This window comes from Asterias amurensis, chromosome 13 (genome assembly GCF_032118995.1).
Source record: "Asterias amurensis chromosome 13, ASM3211899v1".
NCBI classification, from domain to species: domain Eukaryota; kingdom Metazoa; phylum Echinodermata; class Asteroidea; order Forcipulatida; family Asteriidae; genus Asterias; species Asterias amurensis.
Genome location: NC_092660.1, coordinates 3681138 through 3706136, shown reverse-complemented (window position 1 = coordinate 3706136; position 24999 = coordinate 3681138). Strand labels below are relative to the sequence as shown.

Sequence of the window (24999 nt, the reverse complement as noted above, 5' to 3'; positions counted from 1 at the left end):
TCTTGACCAAAATTCATTTTGGAGACCTATCCCCTTCATGGTTTGCCAACATTTTGAAATTGGGGGATATTTCTCACTTTCGGTTGCCACAGCAATGCATAAGTACAATGTGTATAGGCATGTATTGTGAACTTTTGATCTGTAATATTTGTTAGCGCCACTCAAATCCCATTTGGTTTTTGCTTTTTATGTGTTGCTGAGAATCTATATAATCATAAAACACAGACAACTTAATGGGATCATATTGGCGCGTGGATTTCTAGACGACGCAAAATCGCCCGAAATAGGCAGTAGTGTAGTTTCATATGACCTTTGACCTTTGTTATATTGGTGGGCCAACATGATCCCAATTATTTTTCAATTGAAATCTGTTAAGGAACACTCAACTTAACCAAATACAAGAAAACATTGATGGGATCTTATTGGCATAGATGCTTACAGTGATGAAAAAAGTGAATGTTGTGCCAATTTAGGCCAAAATGTGTGGAATGACAATACTTTAGAAAATTTTCAAAAAATCTTTTGACATGCAAGTTGCAGAGATCCCAAGATTCTTTTTTCATTTGTCATTAGATGAAAACTGTTCCAATACCCAGTTGCCATAAAAACAATTTTATGTTGTTGGCGCGCGAAGTTATGGAGGTGCGAAAACGCAATATATTGGTAAAATTTGAACTTTGACCTCTATTATCTCTCTGCGCCAACGAGATCCCACACACTTTGCACTTAAATTTGTTTTAGGGATGCAAGCTCTTTCATTTGAACTTGTTTAATTCATGGGATTTTATAGGCGCGCTGAGTTATGAGGCGTTGAAAATGGCACAAGGGCACTGGGTTCGTCAAAGGTTCAGGTGCGCGTAACATGATGCGCCAACGAGATCCCAATTTTTTTTTTTTACTTTTGTTATGAGCCCAATTTCAAAAAATGTTTTACTTTTGTTGGGATGACCTTGGCGCACATTTTTGTGTTCACAGGGAATGTACTATTCGTTTCTCGAGGGCTTTTTGGCCCAAACTTTGATAACTGGTAACTCCAAAACCGAAAGCGTCAGCAAACTAAAATTTTGGATTTATTCGTTTGGTATGATGATGTATCACTCTAATTTTTTAGAAGAAGATCTGAGAACCCATGAATCACCACTTGGTACACTCTTACAGGCAGGGGCTCTTAAACACTGTATACTCAGTACTTTCACAAGTTATATGAAAAGGTGTTGCATATATATAATCTTGATTTGTAAAGTGTTAAACCACTGTACACTCGGTACTTTCCCGCGTGATATGAAAAGCTGTTGCATATCTATAATCTTGATTTGTGTTTTGATTCACTTATTGACTTTCAGGACCCACGGAAGCTCCACGTATATCCAAAGCAACTGCAGTCAGCACTACGTCTATAATGGTTGACTGGAAACCTCCTCGCAATATTGAGAGTGACCGCTCCGGTCTGACTTACGTCGTCTACTTTACAAGCGGCTCCATTGACACTGACCCTGAGACCTGGCAGCGGCTGGTTGTGGGTAATTTCCATCATGCTGAGTTGTCTGGTCTGGAGCCCAACTCTCACTATGGGATTCAAATACAGTTGCATACTCCTCAAGGAAACTCTCCGTTCTCAAGCATCCGGTACGCAACTACACTTAATAAAGGTGGGTCACCTTTTTGAGGTATTGTTAGTGTGCCTTTGTACAGAAACTTTTCTCTCAAACTATTTTCATTCCTGTGTTATTTCCCTGTGGCTTTGAAATGATTGAACAAACTGATGTTAATATTTCATTGTGTATTGTTACATCCTACTCTTTGCGTACCCCACCACTGTTACATTATTAATAAATACCTTGGACACGTTTTCATCTTCTTCTTTTTTCTTCTTTCGAGTGGAGTTATTCTACTCAGTTTATTCAACAAACGACAACATACATCACTTAATCCACATTCATAAAGAAGCGCAATAAACACTGCTATTACATTGCAAAAACAAACATGATAAAAATATACAAGTATATACACATAAACAAAATAAAAACAACTTCATCTTCTGATTAATCCAAACCCGAACACATGGGGATGTATTAACTGGTGATAAAAGATGGGTGGGCCCTGTAAACTAGCGGATAAATGGCCCCTAAACCAGCATCTATTGTGTACAACTAAGTTGCGCTTTGCTCTGTATCGCATGCTTATTTGTATTAGTTTTTATTGGCACTTTATTGGCACTTTGCGCATAACATTATTTATATGGTATTTTTTCTAACAGAATCTACAGCCCCTGAAAATTTTCAATCTGAGTTGAAGAAAGGCAATGTGGTTAAACTGACATGGAGTATGCCAACGAGCGTAGATGGGCCTATTACTGGATACACAGTAAGTTCATTGCCAATGAAAATAAAATAGAGTTGATTGAATTTAAAGGTACTGGTCATGATTTATGAATAAATAAGTTACATGTTACACACTAAAGCTTGATTTGAACTTGCTGCATTTCTTATTTTAAATGTGAAAGATGTGTGCCTTTTAAGGTCACTGAAATTCTAACTTTGTTTAGTTACAAAAGAGTTATAACACTTTTTTTATATACTAAGTATTTGAACTATTTGTAGATTGGTGAAGAAGTGTAATTCATAAAAATAATCTACACTTTCTACGATAGAGTGATGTCACAGAAATAGTTTAAATGGAAATATTGTTATCCATGGCAGCGAAAATGGCGCAAAGACTGGTAATGCATTTATTGATAGATCGACTCCATCAAAAGTATATTGTGGGTGTCTATAAACCAGGGTATGCAGGTATGCATTCACTGATAAACTTTCTTCCGCTGTTGCTCCAAACCTTTTTTTGGTTGCTGGCTTTATCCTGTGGATCCGCCCCCAGAAATTTCCTTTTATGGCCAGTACATGAAAATGAGCCAAACCAACCAAGCTAGCACGGCAACCACTGATCCAAGCATGTAATGCACATACAAGGGATAAATGTGATCTGGTATGCTGAATATATTCCATTTGAACCTTTAATTCATAAAATGAAATATACTCAACCCCAAAATCTTGCCTTAAAATCAAACTGATATTAATTACACTAAAGCCTGGTTCCTGCTTCCTGCGAATGCAATAGGAATGTTCACGTCACGATTTCACAACGTATAATTCGCAGCGGTTGAGTTGTGCTTTACTCTCTCGTGAAAACAGAGTTGTGACGTCAAGTTCACGTCAAATTTGCATCTCAATCGCAGGTAGTGTGTGAACCAGGCTTAACAAATATATTTCATAATAATAATAATAATAATAATAATAATAATAATAATAATAATTGTGGCTTCTTATATAACGCACATGTCCGTCACTCAGTGACGCTCCTGGCGCTGTAACATACAGTATTTCCTGCAAGATGTGGGACTACGTTTTGAATTATGAGACCAAATTCTGATAGCACCATGTAATGTTTTACAAGGTGCTGTGGCGCAATTGTTGCTGATCGGACCAGGAACACCGGGCGAACCCCTTCTCTTTTCGATAAGTGCACTGGGTTCTTTTACATGCGTTACTTAACACATGGGACCAACGGCTTAACGTCCCATCCGAAGGACGAAGCAATGGTGAAGTGTCTTGCTTAAGGACACAAGTGTCATGGCTGGGGATTCGAACCCTCACTCTGCTGATCAGAAACACCAGAGTTTGAATTCGGTGCTCTTAACCACTCGGCCACGACACTTAATGTGAATAAATTGTTATTATACCCAATAGATAAGCTACTCAACCAGTTCACAAGCACAGAGGGACCATGCTGACTATGTGGACCGAGGTAGGAGTGTTGATATGACCAACCAACAGAGATCAGTTCAGTTCACTGACTTGATGCCCAACATGGAGTACCAGTTTAACATCACTGCGTTAACTGAGACAGGTTCAAGCCCACCTGCTACTGTTTTGGTGCTCACAAAAAGATCAGGTAAAGTAAAGTAACATTATTTTGTACAAGAAATGTGTGTTAGTTCAATAGCTACCAGGGTAATCAGACAAACGGAATTTTTAACAGTACAATCATAAGTACAGTGTCATGGCCGAGCGGTTAAGAGCACCGGATTCAAGCACTGGTGTTTGATCAGCAGGGTGTGGGTTCGGATCCCGGTCGTGACACTTGCTACATAAAATTGGGGAGGTAGTGCTTTCTGCTCTACTGGCTAGGCTTCGAATTGAAGATACCCAAGCCTACATTCATATGGACTGTGAAAGGGGTAACCCTGTTTCAGCCCTAGGAGTAGGTGGCAATGGCCTCTGGAAAACATGAATTGTAGCCCACACCTTGAAGTGGCCTTCGGCCTTGTGTGTCGGGCGACTTGCATAAAAAAATAAAAATAAAAGTAAAATGTAAAAAAAAACACGGGAGAGTTTATCCATTCTGAGGAGCTGAGAGGAGAACATACGGCCATGGTTAAACGCGCGATAAAAACATGACTTTGGAACAAAAGAGGGCGCTATCAGACAATTGTGCAGAGCGCGCAAATTAAAAAAAAAAATTTACATGATCATATTTATACGATCTTAAATCTCATAAATACCCAAGACAGTTTCGCTATTCTATTTGTGGAGAGCATTTCAAGACCAATGCCAACTAAGCGGTTTTCTACTTCAAGATGGTTGCCGAAGGTGCTTTGTTTTTATTACGACCACAGAGATCTCACCACGATGCTACCATGCTTCTTGTCTTTAATGGGGTTCCCACTACGAATTTGCCCCGCTTATTGTTAGCCACGACCCGGCTACGCTTATTTTGAACATGTTCAAAATAAGAGGCCTCTATGTGGGAACGTAAAATGTCCTTCTTGTTTTGAACTGATTAATTTTGAAATGGATTTTTGTCTCATACATGTATGTTTTCGCTTAAAATTAAAACCTTACAGCTCCGCTTGAAGTACCACCTCTTATTGTCAATGAAATGTCGGCAACAACATTGGAAGTCACAATACCCCAACTTGAACAAAAGAGTGGACCAATAGAGTAAGTACCTTCCCTTTTATTTGTTTTAATGATACACGATGGGATAAACATGTTAGATCTGAGAAATGAAGAGGGTTCACGTACGATTAAATGGCCGGAATGTAGCTGTGCATATCATTGAAATAATTTTTTGTGTGAATCCCATAATTGTCTCTGTGAACTTTAGCTCTACTATCAGAGCTTTTAAACAGATAATGACATTGGAATTGTTTTAATCTCTAATACTTGGCCTATGTTTGAACTCCTCAGTGCATCTTTAGTTTCTTCATTCCTATTGGTCGAGAGCACCGGCTGAAACAGTCGTGCCACATTACGCGATACGCACAACGCGCTCAGCTTTCCTTTATAAGGAGTTGTTTACCCGAGGGCCTTACCATTTCATAGCAGGAGGAGTGTTGTGTTGAAAGAAATCATTGAACAATTAAAAAATTTGCATTTATTTTACTTTTTTACCCAAAAGTGTTGATGTTTTTTGACCGAAAAGGCATTTAAGAATGGGAATCAAAGTGTGTTGAGTCGGTTTTCAACTAGTGGTTCAAACCCACCGAGGCCTGGTTCTTGATAATTTACCTTAGACTTTGTCTCGGTAAAATTATCAAGAACCAGGCCTCGTTGGGATTAAACCACTAGTTGAAAACCTCTTCACCATAACATTGATTCCCTTAATCAAATCATTGGAAAAACACAAATTGCAAAGTTACAGAAAAATCTACAATAGAACACAGTTATCTTGTCTGCGGTGGAGAAGTGGAAGTATGGCTATTTTGAATAGGGCACATTGATACTGCAACACACAAAAGTGTTGATTTTTACTGAGTATGGCGTGGGTCTTATCCTACTTCTCTCACTGTGGAATATCTTTATTTGTGACATATTTTTACATATTCTATTTTGAAACAGCCATGTTCTGGTAGTCGTTGTACCTCTGCAAAGTGGATCTGATGGGAAGCCCATTTCTCCGTCACGTAGTCCGAGCAGCTTTACGTTGAGTGAGTTGGTGGAAACGAGTCAGTCACGGAGGCAAAGAGATACATCTTTAAGATTGAGGAGAGCTACCAGCGTCTTGTTTCCTTATGTTACTGCTAAACTTTTCCCTAATGAGCTTCTGGAACCATTCATCATTGGAGATGAAAGCTTTGTCAATGGTTTTCACAATCGACCACTGGAAGTCGACAAACATTATGTATTCTTCATTCGAGCTGGGGTTTTGTCAGAAGATGAGGTACATAACTTACTTAAGTAAACTGTAACATTAAGTGTGTAAGGTTTGCAGTAACGCCATGTAAAAGTCTCTTTTGTGAGTAGTGGCGGCTCTGAGAAGAGCCAGTTTGTTCTGCTGGATGCTTTGGTCATTTTGCTCCTACTGTTTTCTGGAGTATGCAGAAGAAAGGGCAGCAGAACAAACTGGCTCTTTTCAGAGCCACCACTACTCACAAAAGAGACATTTACATTTAGTCAAATTACTGTTTAGTCAAATTGCAAATTTAGTAAATGAAATTAATGCAAGAAATTGTTTTCAGAATAGTTTTCAAAAATCAGTGCATTATCCATTTAGAGACCAGTCGTTTTAGCGTAAGATCAACACTGTATCAGGACATGGCTGATACTGCTGGTTTTTCACTCAAATTTATTTCATTCCATTTAATGAATACAATGAATAAGAAATATGTTCTTGTTGTAGAAATGTAGTGATTGGCAGTTAAAGGGAAGGTACACGTTGGGAGTTGTCAAAGACCAGTCTTCTCAGTTGGTGTATTCCATCATAGGCATAAAATAACCAACCTGTGAAGATTCAGGTTCAATCGGTCATCGAGGTTGCGAGAAAATTAACGAATTTGTGTGCTTTCATAAAGGAATGAAAGACTTCTAGCTAGAAGTCTTTTATTATTTTAGTGAGAAATTACCTCTTTCTCAAAAACTACATTACTTCAGAGGGAGTTGTTTCCCACAATGTTTTATATTATCAACAGCTCTCCAATGCTCGTCACCAAGTCAGTTTTTTAGTTAATATTTGTTTTGAGTAACTACCAAACGTGTACCTTCCCTTTAAGAACATGAGCCTCTACTAAGAGCATTTTGGTCCCTCCTGTGTGTACGGTCTAGAAAGGGTTAAAGGAACACGTTGCCTTGAATCAGACGAGTTGGTCTATAAAAAGCGTTTTGTAACCATTTGTTATAAAATGCATGTGGTTGGAAAGACGTTTCAAAAGTAGAATACAATGATCCACACTTATTTGCTTTGAAATTGCGTGGTTTTCTTTTAACTTTGCGCACTAACACGGTCGGTCAATTATGGGAGTCAAAAATTTGACTCCCTTAAATGGCTGACCGCGTTTGTCGACGAGGCAAGAGGAAAACCACGTAATTTCGAGTGATACTTGTGTGGATCATTATATTCTACTTTTAAAATATCTTTCTTATCATATGCATTTTATAACAAACGGTTACAATCGCTTTTTAAAGACCAACTCATCCGATCCAAGGCAACGTGTTCCTTTAAATATTGCATTATGTAGCCATTATGCTAAACCCCTTGATTTATACTTGTTGTAGTAATGTTACAAAATGTTAAGTTGCTTTTTCGACCTTTTTGTTTTAGGAATTGTTAGTAACATGCAGTGAGTACAGTCCAGCAGTGACGCTTCAGATAGCAAGGGAAGGTGATCAAAAAAAAGGCGGGTCAAACGACAATCCGAAAGAAAGCAGTTCTATATTACCAATTATTATAGCTGTTATTGGTGTCATTGTTCTTTTGGTTATTGTCATCATTGTTGGATTCTTCATCAGAAATAAGAGGTTTGTATATGACAATTATTTGAATAGTTTGACGTAATGAAAGGTTGTTGAAATACTCTTTTGGTGACTTAACCCTGTTTGGTATTTGACAAAGCTGACAGAGGACACAATTGAATATATCAAATAAAAACATTTATAAGAGAATTAGTATACAATGCCATACACGTGTATATCTTTGTTAAAGGGGTTCTGTACTTTTTGTTGGACAAAAAACACAATGTCCATAGATTTACATTAAATTTACACAGTTTGAAGATAATGATAGTAGAAAGCTTCCCTGAAAATATTACGTGCTGAGGTGCTGTAGTTTTGAGATATGAGTAGAACAGTGTCATGAAACTAATTTTCGTCTTAGTGATCATGAGACGAAAATTATTTTAGCATGTAAAAACGTATTTTAATGACATTGTTTCACTCATTTCTCAAAAACTATAGCACCTCAGCAAGTAATAATTTTAGGGAAGCTTTCTTCTATCATTATCTTCAAACGGTTGAAGTTTAATGTAAATCAATGGACAAAAATGTAAACCTATGTGTTACAAAAAGTACCCAGATCCTTTAAGGAAATATAACTTCAAGTATTAAGTACATGTAGCACCAGAGGTTTAATTGTTCCTGGAGTGGCTAAACGCCATCAATTACAATTTTTACCATAAAAGTTATTAAACCATGAACAAAATTTGAAACCGTTGCATTTGAAACAAATTTCTAAAAAGAAAACAACTTGCCTTGTGTTGGTGATTTTTGTAAAATGATAAAAAAAAAAAAAAAAAAAAAAAAAAAACAGGAACCAATTTTCAGCATTTGTTGTTTTTCAGGAGGAATGGCCCACATGAACGTAGACCGAAACGAAAAGACACAAATGCACCCAATCCGTCTGACCCTGTGGAAATGAGAAGAATGAACTACCAAACACCAGGTACTGTACTTAAGATTATTAGTTTTTCTTTTGTTCTTTTTGTTGTTGTTATTGGAAGACGGAAAAACACTATGCTAATGTAACCACTTCTTATGCACTTGTATGGAAATATAGAACCAGTTTGGTAACGCTTCAAATAGGAAATATGGCGTAACAAACATCCTAATGAGTACTTTAACATGAGTACTTTAACAAAAACAAGAAGGAATAAAGACATTCGTACAATTTAAAACTAAATGAGTGTTTTACTGCATTTGTCCCCAACACGGCAAAAATATAACAAAGAGGGGAGGCCGCCATTCTCAACTTAAAAAAAATAAATGTTCTCGAATACTCAAATGCCAACAATATTAAAGCCATTGGACACTATTGGTAACTGTCAAAGACCAGTCTTCTCACTTGGTGTTTCTCAACATATGCATAAAATAACAAACCTTTGAAAATTTAAGCTCAATCGGTCGTCGCAGTTGCGAGATAATAACGAAAGAAAAAAACACCCTTGTTGTGTGCTTGCAGATGCTTGATTTCGAGACCACAAGTTCTAAATCTGAAGTCTCGAAATCAAATTCGTGGAAAATTACTTCTTTCCGAAAACTACATTACTTCAGAGGGAGCTGTTTTTCACTTGTTTTATACCACCAACCTCTCCCCATTACTCGTCACCAAGTAAGGTTTTATGCTAATAGATATTTTGAGTATTTAACAATAGTGTCCACTGCCTTTAATTTAAAAAATGAAAAAACCCAAAATAACTTAATTGTATTTAATTTTCCAGCCATGATGTCCCATCCACCAATTCCTGTAATGGAATTGAGTGATCATATTGAACGACTCAAGAGTAACGAGAACCTCCTGTTTTCTCAAGAATATGAGGTAAGACTTCTGCACTTTAAACCCTATGCTATTGGTCTAATTGGGGATAAATGCTAATTTTCGTTGAAAAAAAAATACCGCTCAGAGGCCCAGCATTTTTCTTATATAATACTAATGTGAACTGGTTAAAAGATTTGGGTACTTTTGTAACACAAAGCACAATGTCCACAGATTTACGTTAAACTTACACCGTTTGAAGATAATGATAGTAGAAATCATACCTTGAAATAGTAGTAGCTGAGGTACTGTAGTTTTTGAGAAATGAGTAAAACAATGTCATGAAAATACGTTTTTACAAGCTAGAATAATTTTCGTCTCATGATTACTGAGACGTAAATTATTTTTATGACATTGTTTCACTCGTTTCTCAAAAACTACAGCACCTCAGCAAGTAATATTTTCAGGGAGGCTTTCTACTATCATTATCTTCAAACTGTGTAAGTTTAGTGTAAATCTGTAGACATTGTGTATTTTGTCCTTCAAAAATTCCATAGCCCCTTTAAAGGAACATAACAGAATTGGTTTGTCTAGCAAATACGTTGATGGCAGTGTAAGCATTTTATGTAATCCACCATATACGTAAACTGAAAAACCTGTAGAAGTTAGAGTTTCAATGGCCACCTGGGTCACGAGAGAATAGTGAAAAACCAGTTACAAATTTTGCATTGCATCGATGCCAAAACAAAAATGAATAAATGCTCACTGAGCGATAAACTCCAAACGCGAAATTAGAATATGACATTTCTCATCAAATATGAAATTTCAGGCAAAAATATTTCAAGTGATGTTTTCTACTATCATCATCATTAGACCGTGTAAGTTTAATGTAAATCTGTGATCTTCACAACTTTTGTTTCTTACCAATTCTGTAACGTTCCTTTAGGGAAAAATACTTGATGCAATGAAGTATTGATCGCTCACTAACTCTATCCTTATTGATAAGCGATGCAGCAATGTGATTTAAAACAAATATTTGTATCAGACGAATGAGTTTCATTTTACTTATATTTTACTAATAAAGAGATATTAGAACAATTCAAAACCCGGTTGAAAACATATCTGTTTACTTTGTACAATAATTGTTGATTTCCTTTTACAGCGCATAGGGACCTCATGGTGATATGCGCTTTATAAGAATGGTTTTATTATTATTGTTATTACTTGTTGTTTAGTCCATAGAGCCAGGCCAGCAGTTTACATGGGATCATTCAAATTTGGAGTTGAACAAACCCAAGAATCGTTACGCAAATGTGATTGCGTACGACCATTCAAGAGTAATTCTGGCACGTGTAGACGGATTGCTCGGAAGCGACTACATCAATGCTAACTACTGTGATGGTTACCGTAAGCAAAATGCTTACATTGCTACTCAAGGTCCTCTACCAGAGACACTTGGAGACTTCTGGAGAATGGTATGCAACTTTCGCTCTATCTTACACTTTCTTTTAAAGAATTTGATATGTTACTTATTAAAGGCAGTGGACACTATTGGTAATTGCTCAATTTTGTTTTTAGCATAAAACCTCACTTGGTATTGAGTAATGGGGAGAGGTACAACACATTGTAAGAAACGGCTCCCTCTGGAGTGACGTAGTTTTCAAGAAAGAAGTAATTTTCCATGAGTTTGGTTTCTAGACCTCAAGTTTAGAATTTGAGGTCTCGAAATCAAGCATCTGAAAGCACACAACTTCGTGTAACCAGGGTGTTTTTTATTTCGTTCATATCTTGCAACTTCGACGACCAATTGAGCTCAAATTTTCACAGGTTTGTTATTTTATGCATTTGTTTAGATTACACCAAGTGAGAAGACTGGTCTTTAACAGTTACCTTTACAATAGTGTCCACTGTCATTAACCCTCAGCTTCATTGGTATTGGTCTGGCTGTCCATTTAGCTGGGCACTTATGTTTCCCGATCACAACTTGAGTTATAAACAACATACAGATTTGTTACTTGCGTGATGGGTTGCCATGGTCGCAGTAGTCAATTAATTTGATGTTAAGATGGTTTTTAAAACGTATGTTATACATTGTTGATCTTTTGTAGGTGTGGGAGCAACGTACTTGTACTTTAGTGATGATGACCAAGCTTGAAGAGAGGAATCGTGTGAAGTGTGATCAGTACTGGCCTAGTAAGGGACAAGATACATATGGCGATATACAAGTCACTCTTCATGATATGACAGACTTGGCAACTTACTCAGTTCGCAACTTTTCCTTAATCAACATCAAGGTAATCTTTTATTATATCTATTATTGATATCCAGCAGGGGATAGCCGCCACTAACAGGGTCCAATTTCATAGAGCTGCTAAGCACAAAAATTTGCTGAGCATGAAATGTTTGCCTTGATAACAACAGGATTTCCCAACCAAATTTCTACGTGATTTTCAAGAATAACCATACAACAGCTGAATACAAGTAACTAGGAAATGCAACAAAATGTAAATTTGGTTGGTAATCCTGTTTTTATCAAGGAAGAAATTTCATACTAAGCAAATGTTTGTGCTTAGCAGCGCCATGAAATTGGGCCCAGGTTTGTTCAGAGGAATGTTTGCTTACTATTCACAAAGCCTGACCAAACACCTAGTGCAAGTGTTTATTATTATATTATGTTAACCTGAGTATCTCTTAAACTTCCTATATTTAGAAACCGGCTGAGAAGCGTGAGGTGCGGCAGTTTCAGTTCACAGCGTGGCCAGACCATGGTGTTCCAGAGCATGCGACACAAGTCCTGGCATTTGTTAATCGCATCAAAGCCTGTAATCCCTCTGATGCTGGTCCAATTGTTGTTCATTGCAGGTGAGATAGTTCAGTCATTGTGTGGAAGCGGTCTGTTAGTGCTCTCCGTGAGAGTGACCATTTAGGGTCATTTCTCCGTGAATTTCTTGCTCTTTACATAAAAAAATAAGCTATAAAGAAGCCTTAGAGTTCAAAGCCTCATAGACAATATAAGTTGACTAAGATAAGCACCCAAGCTTGAGCATGGAGGCCCGTGTTAAAGGCAGTGAACACTATTGGTAATTACTCAAAATATTTATTAGCACAAAACCTTACTTGGTAACGAGTAATTGGGAGAGGTTGGTGATATTAAACATTGTGAGAAACGGCTCCCTCTGAAGTGACATAGTTTTCGAGAAAGAAGTAATTTGCCACGAATTTGATTTCGAGACCTCAAGTTTAGAACTTGAGGTTTCGAAATCAAGCATCTAAACGTACACAATTTTGTGTGACAAGGGTGTTTTCTTCTTTCATTATTAACTCGCACCTTTGATGACCGATTGAGCTCAAATTTTCACAGGTTAGTTATTTTATGCATATGTTGAGATACACCAACTGTGAAAGCTAGTCTTTGACAATTACCAATAGTGTCCACTGCCTTTAAAAAGCCACAGTTTTGTCCATCTGCACCATACATACCCAAGCTTACCATTATTCAAAACAAAGAAAAAGATCTCCAATTCTCATGATGGTAAATTAAAATAATACTGCTGTTATGCAATTCCTTCTAAGTGGAAAGATTGGCAATGCCAAACAACTGCAGAGCGCCATTTGGTTCTGCACTAACAAATGTTTGTTTGGGTTAAACCGGTTACACTGAGGAAACAAAGACCATGAGCTTGGACATTTTTTTGGATAATATGAAAAAAAACATTCTATAGGTAAGACTTGTTTTTATTGTCAATATGATTTTCAACCTTTGGATTTTTGAAATAAAACTCTGTGACCATCGTAGTCTTCAGAACGAGATTTTTTATGAGCAATTTTTTTTTTTTTTTTTTTTACAGTGCTGGAGTTGGTCGCACTGGAGCTTTCATCGTCATTGATTCTATGTTGGAACGAATCAAACACGAGAAGACAGTTGACATTTACGGTCATGTGACCTGTCTGCGGGCACAACGTAACTACATGGTACAGACAGAGGAGCAATACATCTTTATCCACGAGGCCTTGTTAGAAGCCGTGCTGAGTGGCAACACAGAAGTACCTGCAAGAAATCTGTATTCTCACATTCAGAAACTGACTCAACCAGAACCAGGCGAGACCATCACAGGAATGGAGAGTGAATTCAAGGTTGGTTGATTTGTGAATAAAGAACAGGACAGTCTTTGAAATGAAACATACTTCTTCAATTTATTCGTATTGCTATTTTGTTTCAGAAGGAGTTGGCTTTTTATTATGTACCTGTGTTTCACGTCCATTTTGAGAAAAACAATTTGACAGTTTTCCTTCTGTTATTTTTTACAATACCCAAAGTTTTCAGTATAAGACGAGATCATCCAATTTTGTTGTCTATTACAGCGCCTTGCTAATCAGAAAGCACTGCCGTCTAAGTTTGTGAGTGCTAATCTACCTGCTAACAAGTTCAAGAATAGACTGGTCAACATTCTTCCATGTAAGTGTATTTGCTTTTGCTACTGTTGTGGCAACCCTAGGCTTAATCTTTTTTTCCAGTAGCATTCTGGGAAAAATAGTGTAGGTTGGTTGGGAAATTAACATTTTTGGGGGAAAAAAACAAAATAAAAAGAACATAAAATATTTTTGAACTTTAATATTTGTTTGCTTGGGGGAACATTCTTGATGATGAATAATGGTAGGGTTGTTTTGAAATTTTTGCTTTTGTTTTTCAACAACCCTTTACTGGGAAGTGAGTTGTGCGACTTCTAGAGCGAGCCCAAACTTTCATGTACAAGTTTCAAGACTCTTTTTATAGGGGCCGCTCTTATAACATTTTTGTTGAACTGTTTTTTTTCAGATGAATCAACTCGTGTGTGTCTGCAGCCAATACGCGGAGTTGAAGGTTCAGACTACATTAATGCAAGCCATATTGATGTGAGTAATGGTTACAGTTTGCCCATATCTGCCAAGCTACGTGGTTATCCCTAGCAAAGCAAAACATTACGAACGCCGAGCCATGTGATTTTCTCTAGTGAAGTTTTTGCCATTTTGCTCATCTTGAAATGTATCCCACAATACTTTGCTTCAATACACGATAAAGTCACACATGTTTCATTGATTTTCTTGTCGGTTTTTATCAATGTTTGGGCTGGAAATTCCCCCTTTTTTTCTTTTCTTTTTTTTCTAAATTTCCAGATATAGAGGGGAAGAATGCTGTGTGTCAACAGCACATGGGGTTGAACTGTTTTTATATGAATTTTTGCCGTTTAGACATAGAAAATTGACTAGAGATACGGTACTCCCTGGCTAGGTTGATCTAATTGGACTAGCTAGTCCAACCACAAAGTGTTTGGATGACATCTAGATCACCTTTATGAAGTACAATGGGCACTTGGTGGCTTGTTGACCATCCTTATATAGACCTTATGCACATGACGTCATTTCAGTAGGGCGCCCTCACCTAGAGGTCAAAAGTAGGCGGTCATTGGCTATACTGTGCGCCGCGCATACAAATCCGTGCGTCTCGATTGTTTCGTCAACGTTTTTTCTCTAAGATGGCGGCTAGATGACGTCAATGCATAAGCTCTATTAAACTAATACCTAGTAGCAGACTTTGTTCCCTAACCATTTAATTGTTATGTTTAGGGATACAAGCAAAAGAGTTCCTACATCGCTACACAAGGCCCACTTGCAGAGACAACTGAAGATTTCTGGAGAATGTTGTGGGAGCAGAATTCTACTATTATCGTCATGCTGACTAAGCTGAGAGAGATGGGCAGGGTAAGAGCACTATATTCTTAAAATTAAAGGAACACGTTGCCTTGGATCGGTCGAGTTGGTCTTTGAAAAGCGTTCTGTAACCGTTTGTTATTAAATGCATATGGGTAGAAAGATGTTGGAAAAGTAGAATAAAACGATCTACACAAATATGCCTTGAAATTGCGTGGTTTTCTTTTTACCTCGTCGACTAACACTGTGTAAGTTTAGTGTAAATCTGTGGACATTGTATATTTTGTCCTACAAAAAGGACATACACCCTTTAAGTTAGTTTTCAAAAATGTTTAGAATATCTGTTTGTTTTATTTATGACATGTGTATTTCTTCTTCTCTATGTGATAGGAGAAATGTCATCAGTATTGGCCAGCTGAAAGATCTGCCAGATATCAGTACTTTGTTGTTGATCCTATGTCGGAATACAACATGCCCCAATATATCTTGCGAGAGTTCAAGGTCACTGATGCAAGGGTGAGTTATTCTATAGTTCTTTGATCAAAATTAATTAGCTTAAACGAACATTACAGAATTGGTTTTCGCTAACAAAACAGTTGCTGGCCGTGTAGGCACTTTATGTAATCCACACTATACATAAACTGACAAACCTGTAGAGGTTTGAGATCGATCGGCCATCTGGGTCACGAGACAATAGTGAAAGACAGATTACAAATTTTGCATTGCATCGATGCCAAAATAAAAATGAATAAAACGCTCACTGAGCGATAAACTTCAAAGGCGAAGTTACGTTATTTATTTCTCATCATATTATGACATTTCAGACAGAAATATTTAAAGGGATGTTACAAACTATCATTATTATTAAACCGTGTAAGTTTTATGTAAATCTGTGATCTTCACGACTTTTGTTTTATACCAATTCTGTAACGTTCCTTTAAATAGCTTTGTTTAAACTTGGAATTGATATGAGCTAAAATAACGGCTTCAATTGACCAAATTTTGATGAGGTTTTCAAGCCTCATCAATTTTTTTTTCCCATTTTTGAATAAGTAATAGAATGTGTACATGTCCTGTAAATTAATTTAATTCAAATTGTTCATGAATTTTTTATTCAGTTAGTGCATTTAAAGGGAAAGTACACGTTTGGTAATTACTCAAAACAAATATGAACTGAAAAACTGACTTGGTGACGAGCATTGGAGAGCTGTTGTTAGTATAAAACATTGTGGGAAACGGCTCCCTCTGAAGTAACATAGTTTTTGAGAAAGAGGTAATTTCTCACTAAAATAATAAAAGACTTCTAGCTAGAATTCTTTTATTCTTATCTGAAAGCACACAAATTCATCCAACAAGGGTGTTTTTTCTTTCATCATTTTCTCGCCACTCCGATGACCAATTGAGCTCAAATTTTCACAGGCTTGTTATTTCATGCTTATGATGGGATACACCAAGTGAGGACACTGGTCTTTGACAATTACCAAACGTGTACCTTCCCTTTAATGATCAAACTCAATTGACTTAAAAACCCACCTCAATTGGCATTTGGCTTTTATGTGTGTAGGATGGACAGTCACGAACAATTCGTCAGTTTCAGTTCACTGATTGGCCAGATCAGGGGGTACCAAAGTCTGGTGAAGGATTCATTGATTTCATTGGTCAAGTGCATAAAACCAAGGAACAGTTTGGGCAGGATGGCCCCATCTCAGTTCACTGCAGGTAATCCATTCATTCTATAAATTACAAAATAATTAATGTACCTAACATTACACAGAATAATGATTGAAGATTATATACAGACACCATACAGAAACCAATAAGAAATATTCTTGCTTGTATGAATTTAGGCCACAGCCTTTGAAAATTGTTTCTTTTCCAATTATCCCAGACACCTAACTGAAAGGCAGTGGACACTAGTGGAAATTACTCAAAATAATTATTAGCATAAAATCTTACTTGGTAACGAGTAATGGGGAGAGGTTGATGGTATAAAACGTTGTGAGAAACGGCTCCCTCTGAAGTAACAGAGTTTTCGAGAAAGAAATATTTTCCCATGAATTTGATTTCGAGACACCAATTGATCCAGTTTTTAGACTTGCCCAGTCGCACCGAGCTTGTCAGTTTTGCACCCTCTACTGGTGAATAAAAAAAATTAAAAAAACAGTGGCGGCAATCAATACTTATTAGAATAAGATGCTTGGGACAAAGTAATCATTCCCTCCCTATTTGTCCCATGGGACAAGGTTGTGGAGTAAAGGTGCACAACGGAGTAGTGCTCTGTGTAGATGTACAATTTTTGTTTACCTATATCATTTTCATATTTCATTTGTGATTGAAAACCACAGTGGATGATATTAAAGAGTATGAGGGTTCGTAAAACATAATGTACCTCAGGATAAAATGAATACGATATAAAAAGGTTTGCGGTAACACCATGTAATGACTATCTCTAACGAGTTGGGGTGGTTCTGAAAAGAACCGTTGGTTTCAACTCGACGTTTCGATCAGTACGCTCTGATCGTCTTCTGGAGAAAGCCCAAAAGACGATCAGAGCATACTGATCAAAACGTCGAGTTGAAACCAACGGTTCTTTTTAGAACTATCCCAACTCATTAGAGAGAGTCATTACATGGTGTTACCGCAAACCTTTCTATATCGTATTTCCACCATGCAAAGTTTCAAATCCTATATAAAATGAATAAGGCTGACACCATCTTTTGCTTAAAATGAATAAGGCTGACACCATCTTTTGCTTAAAATGAATAAGGCTGACACCATCTTTTGCTGAATGTGCTTTTGTCAAATAGTGCTGGTGTTGGACGTACTGGTGTATTCATTACTCTGAGTATTGTTCTGGAACGAATGAGATTTGAGAGTGTAGTGGACATGTACCAGACAGTCAAGATACTGAGAACTCAACGCCCAGCTATGGTTCAGACAGAGGTAAGTGTGTACATAAAATTAACCTTATTTTGTTTGACCTTTTACCTTGTGTTAGACCCATGTGGTAGGTTTTTTTCCTGCAAGACTTAAAAATATCAAACCAAATTTATGTGTGTTAGCACTGCAAACTCAGTACCTTCCCGAGTCCTGTGAACAAATATCACTGGCATGTTTCTTGGGTGGGATTCGAACCCCTGACCCTTGCAATTCTAGAGCAGTGTCTCACCAACTACATTACCAAGGTTGCCTGGTAGCTAGAGGCAGTTCAAATTCACAGGACTTTTCACAGTATTTGTTATTATTGTTATTATTAATCACATGTGTTTATGTTTGTGTCTAGGACCAGTACCAGTTCTGCTACCGTGCAGCATTCGAGTATCTTGGATCATTTGATCACTTCACATAAATCTGCTGCGAGCTAATGGTGTACTCGCATCTTCAGTTCACAGAATGTACGGACAGCCAGGAGGCAAAGTGTCGTTTTATGAGAGAATTACTAACTGTACAATGCCATCGGCCTTTTTGAGATATCGCAGACACAATGCTACTACACTTTGAAAGATTTGGGTAAACTTGTGTGTATACACCCAAACCAAACAGTACACCCCTATCGCGTCCGCCATAGCTCAAAAAGACTTATTTTGCTGTGGAGCCTAACTAAAAATAAGCAAGACTTACTAGACAAGCTGCAGTACTTAATTGATAAAAAGAAGAGAGCATCGCACACTTTTGTTGTAACTTTAATAGATTGACACATTTGCTTGACATGGAATGTTAGTAATTTCAATACTTTGAAAGCATTAACCGATTCCTTTCTCATTGCCAAGTAGTAGTTCTTTTAAGAAGTACTTAAAATAGTACTTAAAAGAGTTACTTAAAAAAGTACTTTACCTTTTTTTTGACACATTTAGTTAAATTGGCCATTGTGTGTTCAAACTGCTTGTTTTCACATGTGTTTCTGCAGGCATTTTATGGGATATCAATTGGTTTTCTCAAAGAGACATAAACTGGGCTATGTTAGCTGCCTGAGTAATTTTTGCTGTTGGGAAAAAACAACAACCTGTGTGGTACATGTACATGCACATATAAGATTGAAATACGTGAAAACAGCGGTTATACATGTATTCAGCTTGCAGCCGTAATTGATGAATTAATTTGATAAATGAATTTTCTGTTTTCATGCACTATCACCATATCACCAAATGTGATAATGCCAATGAATAAGAATGACTTCATACATGTAGGATGAATTTTAATTGAAACAGTGAGCAAGTACACTGTTGTTAGTATGGGCAGTGGATTAAAACATTGAGTTCAAACACCAGAGAGGTCAAAGGTTGCTTGTGAATATCTCACACTCTAAACCTTGGACAAAGCAAACTCAAAAACAAGAATTAGAATGTTTGAAAAGTAGAAACAATTATGTAAACGAAACTTTGTAAATAAATACGATGATAATAACTCCATAAGTCTCAAGGGGAAATAATATTGCCATAGTTATTTGTAGCTTACCATTTTAACATTATGATATTCTTGAAATATACTGTAAACAATTTGGTTTTTTTTATGGTCCTTTAGTATATGTGGACCTATCTCTGTTTGTGTTCATAGTGTAGCCATATTTTTGATCAGTCTCCACCTTGGAGGTTTTAAAATGGTGCTGGGTTGTTATTTTTAATACACAAAAAACATTTTATTTACTACAAAGTTACAGTCTGTGAAACAAACAAACAAACTTTGAAAGGGGGTACTATATCAAGTTCACCTCATTTTAAAAGTATGTGATTTTGTTCATGTTTATGTAGTGAGTGCATACCACCGTAGTTATGATGAATTCATATGCAGCAGATTAGTAGTTGTAAAATAACGTATAAAGTTTAAAAGTATTGGAATTAGTTTGTGATATTTGGCCTGTTTTGAAGCAAAATGATGCATTACATATAGATCGTGGTATTCATAATTTTTTAAGTACTAACATAAAGTATAGCTGTTGATAAAGTAGATTTTTAGTCTTTTATGTTTTCACTGGTCATAATGTCAGTACTTTTTTTAAGATAAGTTTTTCTTTATATTTTATATTGCGTAAAGAGAGTTCTGCCAAATTATTTGTTAAAAATTTGTTGAATGAGGATTTGCCATGTCTTGAAATGCTTCCCCAATTATCTTCAACCCCCTCCTCAGTGCTTGTTATCTTGTCACCGTCATGCCTCATACACCTGGACTGTTTTCAAGCAACAAAACCTTTTCTGTGACGATAAGGTATAAAATAAATAATTTAGCGATGTAGAATATTGTTTGGGTCGACCAACATGTAAGCGCGTGTTAAACACATACTCAGTACTCTGGGGAAAAAATAAAGATGGATGTCACTTAGGTTGGATTCAAACCCATGACCTTTGACATATTATAGAGCAGATGTCATTCCACTAGACCACTGAGATTGCCCAGCATGTAGATTCAATCCTATGTTTTGAGCAGCTGTTTCTGGCAACGACTTTGTAGTTAAGTATGCATCAGGGATAAAGAATGCCCATACATGCATGTGTGTAATGCACAGTGTACTCAATGCATCAGGGCACAGTGTACTCGATGCATCAGGGATACAGAATGCCCATACTCTGATGTGTGAAAAGCACAGTGTACTCAATACTTTAAAAAATGAATGTATAAAGAAAATAAGGAAATCAATGTGTGGTGAAGAGGTTTTCAACTAGTGGTTTTATCCCAACGAGGCCTGGTTCTTGATAATTTTACCGAGACGAAGTCGAGGTAAATTATAAAGAACCTGGCCTCGGCAGGTTTAAACCACTAGTTGAAAACCGATTCAACACACTTTGATTCCAATTCATAAATACCTTTTCGGTCAAAAACATCATCACTTTTTGGTCAAAAAGTAAAATAAATGCAAAAATTATAATTGTTGAATGGTAAAGTCCCCCGCCGCCCTCGGGTAAACAACTCCTTATAAGGGAATGCCGCCCTCGGGTAAACAACTCCTCATAAGGGAATGCTGTGTGCGTTGCGCGTATCGCGTGATGTGGCACAACTGTTTCAGCCATTGCTCTCGACCAATAGGAATAAGAAACTGTCTTATAAGAACAGGTGCAAGGTCGCCAGTCATGCCCATGAATTAACACTTTTTACCGGTCATAAACAATGCTTTATACACACCCACGTGACGCGCTCTCCATCATAGGAATAGCAAAACTGTCTGAGGTATTTATGAATGGATGTTTATAAATGTACGCGTATGTACACAAGTACAAAGGTGGAGGTACCTCAGAAAGTAACAAAGATATTCACAAAAAGTTGAAAATAAATGCAATACAAGTGTTGTTTTTAAAAACACTGTGACAAAAATAGTTTGTATTGTGCACAGACAATAATAGACCAGCATTTGTATTCAGACTGTCCCAATGCAGGTATATGCACACAGTGGCATTATAAGTAGATGGTGTTATCATGTCTCCCCCCCCCCCCCCCACCTACCCCCTCCCCCAGTTTTTGTAAAGTATACCTCCCAACCCCACCTGAAGCATTTGTAGAAAAAAAACATTTACCAACAAGTTCATGCTTAGAAAAGATAACCCAGGAGTGAGTCTTAAACAGGATACTTTGTATATGTAATTTTGGTGATCAACCCTTTTCCAAGCAGACTTGTAAAGAACTGAGCTTTTTACTTAGCAGCTTTATGAAATTGGGCATTGGTGATAGTTGTCATGACAACCAATGATACCATTTTAATGACAGGTGACTTAATACAAATTGCTGCAAGTTGTGTTCAAACTAAGGAATGTACTGTGGATCTGTGGATGAATGGTTCATCTCCCATAAAGACAATGCCCAACCAATGCTTACCCAAATAACCAAAGCTCATGTTTTAAATTGAAAACATTTTGTAGGACATCATTGACTTAATATTGTTGCTTCCTTACAAAAATGCACAATTTGAAAATACTGTGAGGGCGAACACTACTACTAAAGCTTGTGTGATTTTTAAAACCCATTTTTGTTAGTTGATACTAAGTTCTCATCTGATAAATGTCATCAGAATGAAACCATTGAGAGAAAGATTAGCTTCAAAAGGTTCAAGGTCCAGTACTAAACAAAAAAAATTTTCAAGATTTAGTTTCCTGACCATAAAAGAAATGCAAGCCTAAACATTTATCTGCTTGATACTACCTCTTCGTATTCATGAATATTTACATCATACTTTTTATAGTTACAGATTTCCTTTACTATTTAAAGACACTTGACACTATTGGTAATTGTCAAACACCAGTCTTCTCAGTTGGTGTATCTCAACAAATGCACAAAAGAACAAACCTGTGAAAATTTGAGCTCAATTGGTCGCGAAGTTGCGAGATAATAATGGGGGAAAAAACACCCTTGTCACACAAAGTTGTGTGCTTTCAGATGCTTGATTTGGGGATATCAAAATCTAATTCTAAAGTCTCAAATTCAGATTCGTGGAAAACTATGTTACTTCGAGGGAGCTGTTTCTCAATGTTTTATACTATCAACAGCTCCCCATTACTCGTTACTAAGTAAGTTTTTATGCTAACAATTATTTTGAGTAATTACCAATAGTGTCGACTGCCTTTAGTCATGAAATTGTATTCATTAGCCAGAAGCTGGCATGTATTCTATTTTGTATTCCTTGTTGATTGTTCCAGTACTTGTTAGTTTTTAACAATGAACAAGTGGGACATTGCAATAACATAACTTATTGATTTGTTATGTTTAAACAAATGATTTTTTAATAATGCAAAAAAAGTTGACCGATTGTATCATTGATTTGTACATTATCTTGCGTTTGATAAATCCTGTAAATTGACCAAGCAGCATGTAGTTCATTAAATCGACATGGTTGTTATTTTCCTCTTATTGATTTATCTCCTTTTATTTTCTATTTATTTATTTATTGTTTACTTTTTATTGGTTTTTGTTTTTTTATGTCTCAAGAGCGTTTGAACATGTACGTATTAACGTGTACTTCTGTATTAACGTTGTTTAAATGTTGAAATGTACCTTGTAGTGCTTTGTAATGCTGGATTAGTTTAATGAAATTCATGTTTTATTCAAGTTGGTTTTAAATGTGAAATCAAGTGTTTAATTTGTCAATAAATTTATACCATCTTGTTCATAGATGTTAAAGGTGCATCTGGGATAAGGAATTTTTATTTGGTTTAACCTGTTGGGTGATTTGTGTAAAGTACGGCAGTCCTTCTGATTTGAAAACACAGGCGTGTGATTTTGGTTACGTTAAAACAGATTTCTAAAACTGAATGCCAAGGCGTGTATTTTAGAGGGATCAGGCGTGTGATTATTCGCACTCCATGGTAAGCTTTTAGGCGTGCGATGGCGTGCGGGTGCGATCGCACACCTTAAATCAGAAGGACTGGTACGGTATACAGAAATCCACAGACTTATTCCTCTGGTTGGGTTTCGACGATAGACCTTTTACCATTGAAGACAGATTGCCCAGAAGCTACATGTAGAGGCAGGGTTCAATCCTGTGTTTAAGCAGGAGATACTGCAACAATTGCCAGAGTAGCGGAAAGTGCAAGTGCTATTTTTTGTATGCTTAAAGGAACACGTTGCCTTGGATCGGTCGAGTTGGTCTTTGAAACCGTTTGTTATAAAATGCATATGGGTAGAAAGAAGTTGCAAAAGTAGAATACAATGATCCACACAAACATGCCTCGAAATTGCACGGTTTACTTTTTACCTCGTCGACTAACACGGTCGGCCATTTATGGGAGTCAATTTTTTGACCCCATAAATGGCCGGCCGTGTTAGTTTACAAAGTCAAGGGAAAACCACGCAATTTCGAGGCAACTTGTGTGGATCATTGTATTCTACTTTTAAAACATCTTTCCAACCATATGCATTTTATACAAGACGGTCCCAAACGCTTTTTATTGACCAACTCGTCTGATCCAAGTCAACGTGTTCCTATAGGCAATTTTTTGAAATTGATTTGAACTGCCACTACCTATCTGGCAATCTTGGCGGTCTACAAGTAAGACATCTGGTGTAGATTGGCAAAGGTATGGGTTAACATCCAAACCCACCTGAGTAACATGATGTGGATTTGTTTATAACAGGACACGGGGAAAGTACCAAGTATACAGTGATTTTACAGCCATTGGTGTGAGGATAAACACAAACAATATAAGTTATCACACAAGCGCTTCTGCGCAGACGCGCTATAGTTTCCGTATTTCCACGAGCGCGCGTGTGATAACATATTTATCTTCAAGCAAACTTGGCGCTTGACATAGAACACACAATACGCATGGTAGTGATATTAGCCGTGCAATATAGGTTTTTATCACCACTCCATTCTGCGAATCTGATTGGAGGATTAGCGCGCACTTGAAGATAATATTTCTTGTTTATGATGGCAGTAACATGTTCATCAGTCCTATTTTGCTCACTGGAGTTTGACCACTTGTTGAGCAATCAAATTGTGAAGGAATATTGGCCACTTGTCAAACTACCTTGTTCATCAATTGTGGGTGCCATGAGAAGTTTTATTATTTTCTTTTAAATGTTAAAGACACTGGACACATTTGATTATTGTAAAATACCAGTCTTCTCATTCGATGTATCTCAACATTTGATTGCTAACACTATAACTGCTACCGATCCTTTCCCCACCCCACCCTAGTTAGAAAATAACACTTTTTTTTACGGACAGCCATTTTAAATATTTTCTATCTAAGAAGTTTTGTTTAAAAATCCTTTATCATGTACTTTCAAGAAAGAAAACAAAACAAGGACGTTTTTTGCAGTTTTAATGTTGAAAAGTTTCTAATTGTTTGTGTTTTCTTAAAATAT

The 24999-nt window shown here is 36.9% G+C and overlaps 1 protein-coding gene across 3 annotated transcripts in view; it reads left to right on the top strand.

Moving 5' to 3' along the window:
- LOC139946490 (receptor-type tyrosine-protein phosphatase F-like) overlaps positions 1-20775 on the top strand; it is a 51092-nt gene extending 30317 nt beyond the window's left edge. For all 3 annotated transcript variants that reach the window (XM_071944164.1, XM_071944165.1, XM_071944163.1), the window contains 19 exons: positions 1344-1649; positions 2258-2364; positions 3744-3948; positions 4901-4997; positions 5898-6219; positions 7597-7793; positions 8612-8712; positions 9488-9585; positions 10758-10997; positions 11631-11816; positions 12233-12384; positions 13371-13656; positions 13885-13978; positions 14339-14415; positions 15127-15261; positions 15601-15726; positions 16775-16929; positions 18018-18153; positions 18494-20775. In XM_071944164.1, coding sequence (XP_071800265.1) covers positions 1344-1649; positions 2258-2364; positions 3744-3948; positions 4901-4997; positions 5898-6219; positions 7597-7793; positions 8612-8712; positions 9488-9585; positions 10758-10997; positions 11631-11816; positions 12233-12384; positions 13371-13656; positions 13885-13978; positions 14339-14415; positions 15127-15261; positions 15601-15726; positions 16775-16929; positions 18018-18153; positions 18494-18559 — 3086 coding nt within the window. In that variant the 3' untranslated portion in view covers positions 18560-20775. The remainder of the gene's footprint in view (positions 1-1343; positions 1650-2257; positions 2365-3743; positions 3949-4900; positions 4998-5897; positions 6220-7596; positions 7794-8611; positions 8713-9487; positions 9586-10757; positions 10998-11630; positions 11817-12232; positions 12385-13370; positions 13657-13884; positions 13979-14338; positions 14416-15126; positions 15262-15600; positions 15727-16774; positions 16930-18017; positions 18154-18493) is intronic.
- The last annotated feature ends 4224 nt before the right edge of the window (positions 20776-24999 follow it).